Source organism: Haliaeetus albicilla, chromosome 13 (genome assembly GCF_947461875.1).
Source record: "Haliaeetus albicilla chromosome 13, bHalAlb1.1, whole genome shotgun sequence".
Lineage (NCBI taxonomy): Eukaryota > Metazoa > Chordata > Aves > Accipitriformes > Accipitridae > Haliaeetus > Haliaeetus albicilla.
Genome location: NC_091495.1, coordinates 21388711 through 21403419, shown reverse-complemented (window position 1 = coordinate 21403419; position 14709 = coordinate 21388711). Strand labels below are relative to the sequence as shown.

Below are 14709 nucleotides of genomic sequence, written 5' to 3'. Positions count from 1 at the left end.
ATTTCCCAGACATCTTGCTCGGGTATATTTCATCTTTGTATTGTATGACTACCTACACTGAGTTCAGCAACTCTGGAAGAGGCATTTGGATTTCACACAATTGCTGTGAAATTTGCTACATGTAAAATAGGATGAACCATGGTGGAAACAGACTCTGTTTGACAGAAGAGGTACAACAACAGTTTCGCTGTGAAATTAACTTAATGTAAAATAGGATGAAGTGTGGTCAAAATACTCTGTTTGACAATGCAGGTACAAGAGCAGTTCCTTTTATTCTGTTCCACCCTGCACTTGGGAGCTCAGGTGTGAGACAGAATTAAGAATTATACAAAAATTATGAAAAATCTTCTTTTCTCATTCTAGGTATGACAGGACAGTAGATGCAAGCAATGCTGACAGGAAGCAACACAAAAAGTGATGTGAGCGTACAGGCAGTTGGAAAGGCAAGCCAGCTGAGAAATGTTCAAGTTGTTTTATTATGAGAGAAAACAGTCGTATGAAGTGGTTAAGGAGAAGAATGATGGATGAAAATGGATGTGAGGAAATTCTAGAGATGGGATCACAGAGTGAAGTGGAGGAACTAGAGGAGGAGAGGAGGGAAAAGCTGCTTTGTTTGTGGCTAAACATAAGGAACTACATATATAAGTACGTTAACGTGCCACATGCAGTTACAAGGAAAGGTATTCACACACTTCAAATATCTCTACAGCAAAAGAAATAATCACATCATGATAGAGATTAGCCTGGTTTCACAAAAGTACACCCAGAAAAAAAAATCCAAAATTGAGTTTGTCACTAACATTGTATAAAGCACAAGTATTTTCTCACTTGAAGTCCTTAGACAACACGCAAAACACTCTTCTTTACATCTGAAAATTGGTTTAGAACTTTTAAGTGCATGACCTAGATCTCTCTAGGTGTTCTTTACCTGTGATTTATTATGAAAGGAAATACAGCAGTGCCTGAAAACTGGAAATGCACATAGTACATCATAGGATAGAAATATAGAAACCCTGGACAAGAGCAGTAAACCTCAAAGTTGAAATTTATTCTTGAATAATCATTCAGAAGACAGTTAATAAGTTTTGTTAATGAATCTTGCATCCACATCCCAAAGGGCCTTTCATGTGAAAGGACTAATTACATTCATAAAAAAAACTATAGAAAAAAAATGAGGGGAACTGAACTGAGAATTTAGGATTTGAAATAGTTATTATATAATAAAAAGATAATAAGCAATGGAAATGTGAAATTAAGTTTGGAAGTTTTTAAACATTTATCATAACAGTAGTATACTCTTAATTAGTCCAGCAGGGGAGAAAAAAAAAAAAGATATAACGCAATATGTTACAAACCTTCTGAAAATGAAGTCATGCCCTCCACAAGAAAATCATAAAACTGTCCCAAATCAGCCATATAGACACTTGATACCAGCTGCCTTAGAACTGCCCATCAATAAACAATATTCATTGTCTCCCAAATTCTAGCAAGACCCTTTTCTCCTATTGGGGAATTGAACATGGTATGTTTGCTGCCAATGGATTAGATCCATTTCATAATAACTACACAAGAGAACTTTAAAGAACAATAGTTGATAACTGTTGTGATAGCCTGTTTCGTATTTGTCTTTACAGGGCTTATTTTATCAAAAGTGTCATTAACTCTGAAGTCTGACTTCTACTGGCCTTTGCTATCTTCTGTTTTTTGTTTGACTTTCAGACTCCTTGTCAGCAAGTTCTTCTAACAAGTGCAGGTCTCTATTGTTTGACACTAATGCACTCAAGCCCACTTATCATAAATATTTAAAAAAATAGGATGGAACATGACTGTTTTTCATTACTGTCATACTGTGTAGAGAAAAACAGCTTATTGTGGAAAAGAAAAAAAACCAGCCTCCATAAAGCATTTGAAAATTGACAATTACACAACTAGTATGCATTAATTGGCTCTCACTTAGATAAGGTATGCAAGCTTCCCCTGTGAAGATAACAGACATCCAGTTTCTGTTTTCAGCCTTTTAAAACTGGGAGAAGAGGAGGTTAGGAGTAGCCCGTCAGTTCCTGGTGTTGAGCATTGAATTATTAACTGTCAGAAAATACTACATTAAAAATAACATTAATACAACCCAAAGCAGCATACTGATAGTTTAAAGGGGAAGTTCATGCTTCAGTAGACAAAATCAATATTTAAACATAATCTACTTTTCTTTCTCATGGTTTTGTTTGCCACTTACTGATCATCAAAGGTGTCTGTTGAAGTCTCTGTTTGCTATGTTTATGGTTCATCCTACCCCTTGTGCCACAGATTCAGCAAAATGATTTGGCGACTACACAGGACACTTGGGAGACAGCACGCTAATGACTTTCACAAAGGACTGTAAGTCCACTGAAAGTCCGGGTAGACAGTAAGTCAGGCAGCAAACAACAAAGGAAACAACTCTCATCAACATGTCTTTGAAGACAGGAAAGTGAATAGAGAATATTACTAGCAAAGTAAATTTTCTCATTGCAAGTATTCTGTCTCTTCAAATGTGGGCCGCTGTGAAATTCTCCCATGTTTTAACTCCATCCACTTCCATTTGCTACTGCAGCATATCCTACACAGAAAAGCAAGTGAGTTATTTTTCTGGAGTCTACTGCTGTATATTAAACACCAAACTAAAGTCAGAAAGGGTAAACCCAGGATTTCAAAACCTTATCAACCACTTAGACTGCACTCACATCTCCGAAATTTGTAAGAGAAACAGATGTAATCTGGAGTATACTTTTTGGAAAGAATTCATATTTTAGCCTGACACAAATACATGTATAATGATTCTTAGTTGACTGTTGCTCTGGGAGGTACTTGTAGTCAAACAGGCAATCATAGTCCCATGCAGGGACATATCTACTCATTTTCTTTAAGCCTAAGTCATGACAATTTTTATACCAATGCAGGATTAGTCCTTTTTGGGCTGGGCTGGCCAAGTATTCATCTAAAAAATTAGGATTTGGCTGAGACAAAAAATAGTTTCAAAATTTGACCACATTAACAAAAGATTTGATCCATTTCTTTCAGGTCAGAGAGGAGTGCGGCATTCATAAGCATACAGAGAACAAAGAGATGAGGGTGCTGTTGCTTCCACCCTGTTACGCTGTAGTGTGGTTAAGGCAAATTGCTGAATGCAGGAATCTTTAACTGTCTGCCTAAACCTGGTGATGAGTCAAACCCAGGCACAGTGCCCGAGTTTGATTCTTGCTTTTCCTTGGAGAGTGCCTGAATCACTTGACTAAAAGGCAGTCAGAGGCAGATTTCTCTCTGTTGGAGCTGTGCTGTTTGCATAAATTACCAATGTAACCATGGTAAGAGGAAAGACAGAGACAGAAAAAACAAACCAACAATCTTTTGCATCCAGCAGGAATATCTTTACCATTACACTATGACAGTAAGCCAGACAAACTGTACCACCTCTGCCTTACTACAACATCTGTTAATTTTGGGTAAAATTCAACTCTTCATCTCATCTGTTTGTTGTTGTTCAAATTACACAGAGTGAAAATAACTTGTTTGTTTTCAGGGTAAAAGATACACATTTTCAATTTGTTTTGAGATGCCTTTTTTTTTTTTTTAAACTTATAGAACTAAACCAAAAAGTCAGTTCTTCACATATTCCTACCAGTGACTGGTTCAATTTTCTTCATTAAGATGTCTCCATCACAATATCGAAACCGTACCCAATAATTTTAAATAAGGGCCTTCATCCAGTTCCTGAGTCACTGGATGACGATGTCTCTTCTGTTCTACATTCAACTGGTCTTGAGTACTAAGAGTATGGCTTGTTAGGTCACAGTACCATGTTTCAGTATTTTTCAGTAACATAAAAGTGGTCCAGCTCTGACAGTATGCAGTTATGATTCTCTGTACTTTACAGACCTGTCCTAACATTTGTAGCATTTGGCAGTTATATAGTATTTTATATATTTATTTTACATATTTAATATATATAAATATATAATATATAAATATACATATATTATTGTATATGTTTATTTTTCTATATGATACATGTTCTTATTTATATAGTATTTAGAGTTATCAACCTGCCATTACAATCAAAATAATTTTTGAGCTGAAGTAATTTCAGCATTTCTGCAAATCCTATTTGAAAAGAAAATTTAACATATTTAAAGGGTTTTCTTTTCTGTGGTGGTGTGACTGTAAAAAAAAAAATCCAATTTGCTGATCATAAAGGGCAAGAGATTTAAATTGAACATGAAAAAGTGCTGTCAAATGCGAAGAAATCACCTGAAAATTGAAGGGGGTGTTGAGGGGACAAACCTTTCAATTTAACTCAGATACAGATGATACAGTTTTTAAGAGTAACTGCAGAGGATAGAAAACTTTCAAAGAGAAGTAAAATTTTTTCAAATTGATGCTTTTCTTTATTTTTCTTTTTTTTCTAGTCCTTGTTAAATTGAATTGTTCTGGAGTCCACTGAGCTTTTGTAAGTGTAAGTTTCAGGACCAGGTCTTTGTCTTTGTTCAGAGCAGATAGTTACAGACAGTACTAGGACACTAAGTCTGTAGACTTCAAGGTTAAAGACTGGCATTTTGCCAGCTGGATGCCTGTCTGTCAGAGCAAGAAGGTAGGCAAAATGCAATTCTGTAATCCACATGAAAATAGTTCCTGCAGCCACAGCTTTGAGAACTTCCAGAGCACCTACATTTTGAATCAAGATCTTGAAGTATACCATGAGAAGGCAGCTATCTTTACATCAGGGATCATAGAATCATTTAGGTTGGAAAAGACCTTCAAGATCATCAAGTCCAACCATTAACCATGCCCACTAAACCAGGTCCTGAAGTACCCTGTCCACTCGCTTTTTTAATAACTCCAGGGATGGTGACCCAACCACTTCCCTGGGCAGCCTATTCCAATGTTTGACAACCCTCTCAGTAAAAAAATTTTTCCTAATATCTAACCTAAATCTCCCTTGCCTCAACTTGAGGCCATTTCCTCTCGTCCTATCTCCATCCACCTGACAGAAGAGACCAATGCACCTATACTTGTCCAAGGTTAAGGCTTTAAAAAAAAAAAAAAAGTGTGTTTTGCACATGGTGAGTAGATACTTGAACTGGGCAGTCAATCAGCAATTCCACCTGCACTGTGCATACTTCAGCAAGTGCTCCTTTTGACTGTTAGAGGCTATTAGTATCAAAATGTACAAGGAAAAAGTACAAAAAGATTCTGATTCTGAGTCCCTCTACCTTATGTGGTTTCAGGTTTCTAGTGCTCCCACTGCTGGAGGTAGACAAAAAGATGAATTTTATCTGTTACACTGAGATACCTTTGAGAATGATTAAATCTCCTTTACTCTTTCTCCAGACTTGCAGGCAGAACCCAGGTTTTCTGCTCATCCATACCCTGTCCTTTACAGACAGTGAAAGGACATGTCAAGTTCTCCTTCACCAACACATCTAGACCACACTGTAACACGTTTGAATTGCACTATTTGTTAAGACATAGAATATAAACTTTAGAAAAATGTGTATCAACAGTGTTGCTAGGAAGGACTGAATAACTCTCTTGCTTGATGTGACAAACTGAGATACACCTCTGAATTTGTAAAATCAATTTTGTTTTGGTTGGCACAAATACAGAATGGGTGGGGTCTGTCCCCATGTCGTGGTTTAACCCCAGCCAGCAACTAAGCACCACGCAGCCGCTCACTCACTCCCCCCCCATCCAGTGGGATGGGGGACAAAATCAGGAAAAGAAGTAAAACTCCTGGGTTGAGATAAGAACGATTTAATAGAACAGAAGAGACTAATAATGATAATGATAACACTAATAAAATGACAACAGTAGTAATAAAAGGATTGAAATGTACAAATGATGCGCAGGGCAATTGCTCACCACCCGCCGACCGACACCCAGCCAGTCCCCGAGCGGCGAATCCCTGCCCCCCACTTCCCAGTTCCTAAACTAGATGGGACGTCACATGGTATGGAATACACTGTTGGCCAGTTTGGGTCAGGTGCCCTGGCTGGGCATGAGAAGCTGAAAAATCCTTGACTGTAGTCTAAACACTACTGAGCAACAACTGAAAACATCAGTGTTATCAACATTCTTCACATACTGAACTCAAAACATAGCACTGTACCAGCTACTAGGAAGACAGCTAACTACATCCCAGCTGAAACCAGGACACCCCATACGAGCTGATGACTTCAATTTTGTCCCAGGAAAGAAAACATACCTTATGGAAAGCTGACTCAGGGAAAAGGAGGGAAATAAGATTTTTGTAAGTCTGAGCTTCCCTGGGGATCAGCCAGGAGATCATACCCTATCAACATCCACTTAATACTGAGCATACCTGTCTTCTGGATATGTAACGTATAAATTTGCAGCCTGTCTTTTCAGTCCCATGACTGACAAGGATCTGGGTCATTCTTTATTTGGAATTAGAACAATCAAATGGTTTAAGAAGGCTATCAACACTGAATTATTCTTCCATACTAGAAGAATGGGTTTTATCAGCAGACCAAATAATTGCAGAAAAGCTAATGGAGAGTTGTGAGAGACTGAAAGAGTTAATGTCTCAAACATTGTGGTGGGGCAAGTTCTGCTTAAAGACAAACCCAGCATGGCAAGGAACCAAGGTCAAAAGCCCATCAGTTCAGACATCAGCAACAGGAGGGGGAGGGTGTGCTGGAGGGTGCCCAGCTCCCTGTTCTGATACAAAGATCAAACAATGGCCATGTCTGCAGGGAAGGAGAAGTTACTCCACAAACAACCCTCAAGCCCAAAGGCTCACAAACTGCTCATTAGCCTAATATGTTTGAGTGCCTGCCTGAAGGAGGGGCAAGGATGATAAAAGGACACTAACTGAGGCCCCAGGTGCGCAACCCCACCGGAATTGGACCCCTTGGCTGACTGAACCAACGCCGGACCCAGGACCAGTGAAATCTTTCTCTCTTCCTTTTTCTCTCTCTGCCTTCTTCTCTCTTTCCTTTTCCACAATCCCTACACCTCATCCCTTTAAGACATAAGGCCACTGACCAAGTCTGGGACTAAGAGGGCATCCAGCCGCCCTGGGCCCTTCTCTGAGGAGGAGTCTAGAAAGCAAGGGGGTCTGCTCTGAACTTCATGACTTGACAGGAGAGATCTCCTTATTCCCTGAACTGATGTGTATGGTTACCCTGGGTTACACAGTTTACAGAAGCAGTCTTACGCCAATTCCTGTTGTGAGAAACCCTGCCACCTACTACCATGCCTCCCCAGTTCAGTTTGCTTCTGTCATGAATAAAATCTTTAACTGATCATTTGGTGGTGTTTCACCTTAATTTAGCCCAGGGGAATTTTGAATTAAACACGACTCCCTGGTCTGTCCAGTCTGGGCTGTGACAAGAGTATACATATGGAGAGTATTCATGCCCAATTTCTCCTGATTTAAGTATACAAATGAAAATTAAAGAGTTTTTCTCTCTCTTTTTAGAAGAATGTTTTTTCTGTGGAAGGGTCCTGTTCAAAGACAGAGTGGTCAGTGCATGTAAGACAGGTACTCTGCTTCTGAACAGAGACAAGGTCAAGCGTAGGTAACTGATCTGTTATGGTTTCATCCTTAGCCTCACTCTCCCTGCCCCCTTCAAATATCATACATTACATTTATGTGCTTTGATATGAGAGAAAGGCATTTGATTAAGAAAATCCTTTACCAAGCCTGCCCTCTTTCTTCTCCTACCATGTTTCTCAATGCAGGGTGACGTGACACCAAGGTAACAATAAACACATCAACTCTGGAGAAACATAGTTTAACTTCCAGTGATCACAAAACCAAGGGTATGGTAGGCAGACTGAGAATAAGCAATCAAACTGATTGTTTGAAGATCCAGTACTGATTTGGATCTTCAGAACTTGATTCTGGTTTGAAAGTCTAGGTACTCAGCCACACTAGAAGCTATTACCTCCTGAAGTTGTATTTACAAGGGTCTACAGGTAGTAAACTACAAGTTATGTCATGATCATTCTTTTCATAGTCAAATAGTCACCTATGTAAGTGCTGAACAAAAGGATTAAAAAAAAACCCCAAACCAAAAAAAACCAGTTTCTAGTTCTGACTTTGTGCAAATAAGTGGAAAAAAAATAAACTCACTTGCAGGAAATTTTTGTGCGATCGGCCACCATAGTCCACTGCTGCTGATTCGTTGAAACCTCAATGTAGTAGCTGTAGCTCCGATCATCACAGTCCCAAAGTAGCAACCTAAGTACAAAGAAGTTGTTGGGTGATAAGTAAAATAAACTTTAAACCAAGCTGCTTAAGTCTTCCAGTCCTTTATTTCCTCCTCTTAATCCTTTATAAATTTAGCTGTTTCTTTTGGAACATCCCTCTAACACTCAACAAGGTCTTTACTGTTTCTGTCATCTCAAACTTGACTATCTCTATTTTTACTATCCTAAGGCCAGTAATAGACTTACAGGCCTATAATAACCATCTTACTAACATTAATCTATTACATTCAACCAATTACTTTTAATTTATTTCAAAGTCAATAAATGAACTAATTTATTTGGCATGTGGCATTGCCTGCTGTAAACCTGAATCAAAGATCTGTTTGGAAAGGTCAGTTTAAGAGGGGAAAAAAGATTCTGGTGACTAAAAAGATTACACTGTCTTCTTAAATGTATTCTCTTTTTTTTTTTTTTTGGTAAATCCATCAGAAATATTAAAAAAAAAAAAAAGCAAGTAGGAAAATGGGAATTCCCAGTCCTGGTTCATCATAATATGAGAAAAAAGGCAATGAATTGTTGACCAAATTGTTAAAAAGACAGAAGAAAAAGGAATAAAATAGAGGTCTCAAGGACTCATTCCACACTCATTCTAACAAACATGCAGCTCTTGAGGAAGGGCACTAAATAACATATTGAACAGCCTTCAATTTCCATACTTTTCTCTCAGAGAGGAAGATCTAAAGCATCAGTGATGTGATTTAACTTAAGTATATCATTCTCAAAAAACACATCTGCAAATATTGTGTCTTCTCTACTTCTTCTCTTTATATGGAGATTATCTCCCTGTTGTAAGAGATATTTGAAACCTCACCATCATTCCTCAATTTCATTTTATTTCTAAGGATATGAATTAAAGCAAAACCAAGAACCTTGCCTCTCCTCTCCCTCTCAGTGGATGGATTGAGATATGTGTACTTAGGAAAGATATCCAGCACAGAATGCCTTCTTTCCCCAAAACTATGAAAAATTCTATCCAGCATGTTTGCAAACCAATATGGAGCATTCTTTTTTCCAATGAAGCATCTACAAATGACAAGAGGGTATTTAAACAACTTAAAGGGGCAATAGACTGGCCAGAACAGAGGCAGACACTTCTGCAATTTCTTCTTTAGAAGCAGTTAAATGTTGTCCATATTTTGATATAAATTCAATGGCAAACATGACATCAAAACCAAAATTTAAAAAATCTTTTCTATTTGAGTTAGAGGTGACTGAAAGCAAAAACCACATGCTGCATTTACCATTCTCTGAAATAATGATCTCTTGTCAACCCACCCCAAGTTTTTGAATTGTAATATTCTAAGTGAACAATCCACATTATGTCTTCATGGAAAATCATGTTTTGCTGATTTTATTTTTGTTAAAGCTCTTATTCCCTGAGCCCTTAATCAATACAGCAATGGAAAATAAATACTGCAATATATTGGCTGTTACCAACTGCTGTTGTCCCTCGATCCTCAGGTTCTTGTCAACACTTACTAGGATTACTGCTTAAGTCTGGCTATTTGTTACAGAAGCAAATGAACCTGCTGTAGTCAGATAACCAAAGCACAGCTAGCTACCCAAAATAGCTGTAACTGCAATGATTACCTAAATGAGAATAACTATAGCCACACACAGAGACAGAGAAGTGCAAAAGCCAGGTAATACGGCTAACCTGGCTTCTTTCTCAAGCTGTGAGGAAGAACTTCCACAGATCCGCATTTTTTAAAGTGCAATAGATAAGGATCCATTGATTATCAATGAAAATAGCTGAGACACGCACAAAAAGAAAAGGAACTTGTGCCCCAGTACAGACTTTCCCAGACACAGAGTTTCAAGCTGTCTCTCTTTAATTGCCTTTCAGAAGAGTGCCCAAGTTTTATATTATAAATTCCTTTCTTCCAGTTGAGAAAGTCTTTCTTGCTTTCAGCTGCTACCTCTTCTAGGAGGAACGTAACTGCAAAAATTATTGCTCACTTTCAACATTTAAAAACCAACACTGCTAGAGGGGGAAAATGACCTAGCCAGTTGCTGAATGCAGAATCCTTCCTCTTACAGAGAGATGCTGTCACAAGCAGAAGCGGGACCATCTTCGGAATTTGGTTATTAAGGACACATGTGTCTGTATCTTTGCCCTAAAAACCAGTGCTATTACCTTCTCTTCAAAACAATCTTGTTTAGCTCTGTTTTTTAGGTTTTGGAATCGCAGCATTCAAAGTGGAATTGGGTCTACTGGACAAGCAGATTTAAAATAAACTCCCTAGATGCTCTCAAGTGAACCCAGCTCATTAATATTATCAAAAATAATAAGCTATCAAAAATAGCTTTAAGATGCCAAAATAAAACACTTTTAGCAGAAGCCTTTTAGCACATATTAATACTGTCTATTTGCAAATTAAAAAATTCAGAGCTGACCTAGTTAAAAAAAAAAAAAAAAAGTTGCCTGTGGCATCATGAAAGACTTAAAAAAAACCCAAAACAAAACAAAACAAAACCCCAAAACAAAAAAAACCAAAACCCAAACCCCACACCCTAGAAGAAAACCACCCAACCCCAACTGCTCTCCCTCTGGTTCATCAGATCCTCCTCATTCTACTTTTCTATAGCCTGAAGGTCTCCAAACGCTGAAGAGACTGAAGTGCATTTTTTTTGTAAGAAAAAAAAACAATAAAAAAGTTTATGGATTAAAATCCTGGATTTGGTAACTACTAGTAATCAACAGAACCTGAACTGATTTAAGATCTGTATTTAAACGAAGCCTTCTAAGTGATAAAAAGAGGGTAAAGCAAAAACATACATAAATTTCCTTTCTTTTAAAAAGGCTATTAAAAAGTAGCTAATTATGCTTTTCAATAGGATCCTTTTCATCATGGGTGCTCAGTGTTGTTTCCTTGGTCCATGTTTTCAAAGCTATGATCAAGAGTTTGAATATCAGAAGCACACTGGTGACTGTAATTTCAACTAACAATACTCTAATTAAAACACAACTGACTTGGCTTTAGAGCAGAAAGCTAACAGGACATATGTGTTCCTTTTAAGAATGTGTATAATTGCTCTCTCCCAAAACAATGTAGCCCAAGTTAAATAGGTTTAAAAAGACACATGGCTTAGAATTATTACAAACTAAATAATGAATGAATGAAAGTTGGCACAATCTTTCCCAAAGTGACTTAGCATGAATGCTAAATGTAGATTTTTGTTTCTTTGGGACTTGTGAAAGAAAATAAAAAGTTCTTTCTTCACCTCCCTGCAGTAGCTTTTTTAGGAAAGACTGGGGAAGGAGACTGATGACAGAATCTATTTGGAATTTAGTCTGCATGAAATGCCTTTCTGGATAAGCAGTGAAAAACTTTCAGGTGATTACATGAATATTCACCAGTGCACACTGAGCACAAGGGCCACTTTTAATGCCAGGTACAGTAATCTTTGAAACATGTTCTAGGCAAACTACCAGGCTAAACTTTTGTAGAGAAGCTATGTTTTGATAAGATGGATATTAAATGACAGGAAGAAGAATATTCCACTTAAAAAGTCAGAACTATTCTCCTTGGAAATGCATCTGTTTATAGCAAAATTGCCCATGTTCCTACGACTTTCCATATTAGAATAAAAAGCTAAACTGGCTCTTGTTAGTAAATCTTGCCCTTAGGATTGAGAAGGAAAAGAGGAATGAAGCTTTATCCAGCTCTCTCCCTGCAACATTGTGAGATTTAAACATATTTCTCATATGCCACTTCTTTGGGTATCTAAAGTCTAAGCCTGTTAATCATTTAATATGGTACTGTTATTTACATCACATGCTGACAATGCCCCATTTTCTAAAATAAAAGCTTCTCAAATATAAATAAAATTTCATATTACAGGTGTGGGAAAGTAATTATGTTGGCTACCTGTTACATCAAAAGATGTTGCAGTATTTTTTTTAACAGTATTTCCCTAAATGTCATGTGTTGCCCTATGATTGATTGTTCTGCATTATATAGGCATTTTGTGCTGTCTCTGCTTGCTTTTCATTCTTAGATTTCTGTAAAAGAGATTCTCACTGTTTAGTTCAGACTGCTATATAGCTACATATACTCAAGGTTTTAGCAGAATATTAAACAATAATAGTCATGCACCTGACAGGATGATACCTGCCTCCTGAATACTTTAAGTCAGTAGTTACCACATATAGTATAAGCATTTGATAGTACTGTATTAATAAACTACTTGCATTCTTACAGAAACCCATAAGACAGAAATTAAAACATGAGGTAGCGACAGTTGCTGAAAGGTGGGGAAAAAGACAGAAAATAATACGGAAAGGTTTTTTTATACAATTGTCTTTGCATTTTTGCCTCTGGTTGTCTATAATCCCCTTTCATTTTCTGCAGATATTTTCAGTAGATATCTTGCAGGAAACCAATCTTTCTTCAGGATCCTACAAAGGAGACAGAATTCCTGCATATTTGCTATGTGCTTATATGATCATTTATTCTGAGTTACGATTTCACTCTCAAGTCAGGCAAGCATAGAAAATAAGCAGCAAAGAAAGAAAAAAACTTCATAAGCAGAAGCAGTATGGAAAATGAGAAAGCGTAAGAGATGTATATGATGATGGTAAGCAAATACAAAACACATTAAAGCTAATTGATTTAATTTGTTAATTTAAGAATTACTCTGAATATGAAAAAGCAAAGCAGTTGGCTATCACATATTCATATTAGTAAAAAAAGTCTTTGAATAGATTAAACTGGGATAAGTGGTTAATTTACTTTTACAAAGATGCAAAATATTTCTCTTTATTTAACATGAAAACCACTATGGTAAAGAAGAATTCTGTCTCCCTCCACCACATACACTGTAACAATTCCTGTTCTTTCTTTTTTTTTGTTTATTTTTTTTTTCCTTTCTTTCTTTTTTTGGAAGTGCATAGGAAAAAAAACCCAAACCCTAGGAAGTTATCAGCCAGAGACCGTAGCATCATAGTATTACATTTCTATTCCAGATAAATGCAGGGAGAGTTAGACCGCTATTATGATATGGCAACCTTTTCAATATTAAACTTTTAGCCATTTAAAAGTTAAATAATGTTTATTATGTTAAACACACCAATTGCTGTCTTTCTGTTCCTAACTAAATGTAATAGTTTTTCTCTCATTGATAAGGGCCCTTTCAGAGAGGAAAAATAGCAAGGTTATTTTCTGTCCAGACAGGCAACAATGTTGAAAAAGTGTCTAAAGTAACATTTCCTCTGTAAACAGTTCCAAGTATCTTGTAAGCTGTTCCAAGTAGGAGTCTTGATAAAAGAACAAACCTCTTAAATAAAAAAAATGCTTTAATTTCTTTAATCTAGAAGACAATATTTAGTTACAATTATTTTAAAACAAAATCATAGAATCATAGAATAGTTTGGGTTGGAAGGGACCTTTAAAAGTCATCTAGTCCAATCCCCATGTTTTGAGGTCTTTTCTACTAGAAAATACTACTGAGAGCAGAGACTATCATTACATCTGTTTCAGAATTTCTGAGTAAATTTTGATGTGGAAGTCAAGAGCTCCAAATTTATATACAAATACCTGAAGAAGTATTTGATATTAACAAGGTTTCAACATGGTCTCCCACAGCATCCCTGTACCCAAGTTGGGATGTTACAGTTTAGATGGATAGACTACAACACAGGTAAAAATTAGCTAGATTGTTTAGCTCAACAGGTAGCAGTTAACAGTTCATCATCCACCCAGAGACTGGATGCAAGAGGAGTTCCTCTAGAGTCTATTCTGGGACCTTTCCTGTTTAATATCTTTATCAACAACCTGGACAAGGAGATGGAATGAGCCCACATCAAGCTTTCAGATGACAGCAAACTGTGTGATGCAATTGATACACTCAAGAGTATGGCTGCCATTCAGGAGGACTGATTGCCAGCCTCTAGAAAGACTAAGGACATGGGCAAAAAAGAACGTCATGAAATTCAGTAAAATCAAAAGCAAAATCCTGTACCTCAGACTAATCCACTGCAGCAGTAAATGCTACAGTCTGGCTGTGCTAAAAAGGACATGGGAGTCATACTAGAACAGAAGATGCCATTAGTTGCCTGTGTGCCTTCTCAGCAATGAAGGCTAGCAACACATGGAGCTATAGCAACAGGAACTGAGCCAGCAGAACAAGGGAAAGAGATTATTCTCCTTTACTTGACACTTGTTAGATCACATCAGGAATACTACATCCCATTTTGGACCCAACTACAACACTGACAGATCTGAGCAAGTCCAGCATAGGACTATCAAGATGATTGGGAGGTTAGAGCACACACACTGTCCAAGAGGCTGAGGAAATTGGCTTGTTTAGCCTAAGAAGGCTTGGGGTTGGAGAGGAACCTAACAGCACTTCTCAATACGTGAGAGCAAGTTATCAAAAAGACTAAGCCAGGCTCTCCATCGAGATGCACAATGGGAAAAACAAAAGACAACAGGC

The 14709-nt window shown here is 37.3% G+C and overlaps 1 protein-coding gene across 2 annotated transcripts in view; it reads right to left on the bottom strand.

Annotated features, from left to right (window-relative positions):
• The window catches only part of BTBD9 (BTB domain containing 9), a 147662-nt gene that overhangs the window by 35252 nt on the left and 97701 nt on the right, over nt 1–14709 (bottom strand). For both annotated transcript variants that reach the window (XM_069800375.1, XM_069800376.1), the window contains exon 10: nt 8135–8242. In XM_069800375.1, coding sequence (XP_069656476.1) covers nt 8135–8242 — 108 coding nt within the window. The remainder of the gene's footprint in view (nt 1–8134; nt 8243–14709) is intronic.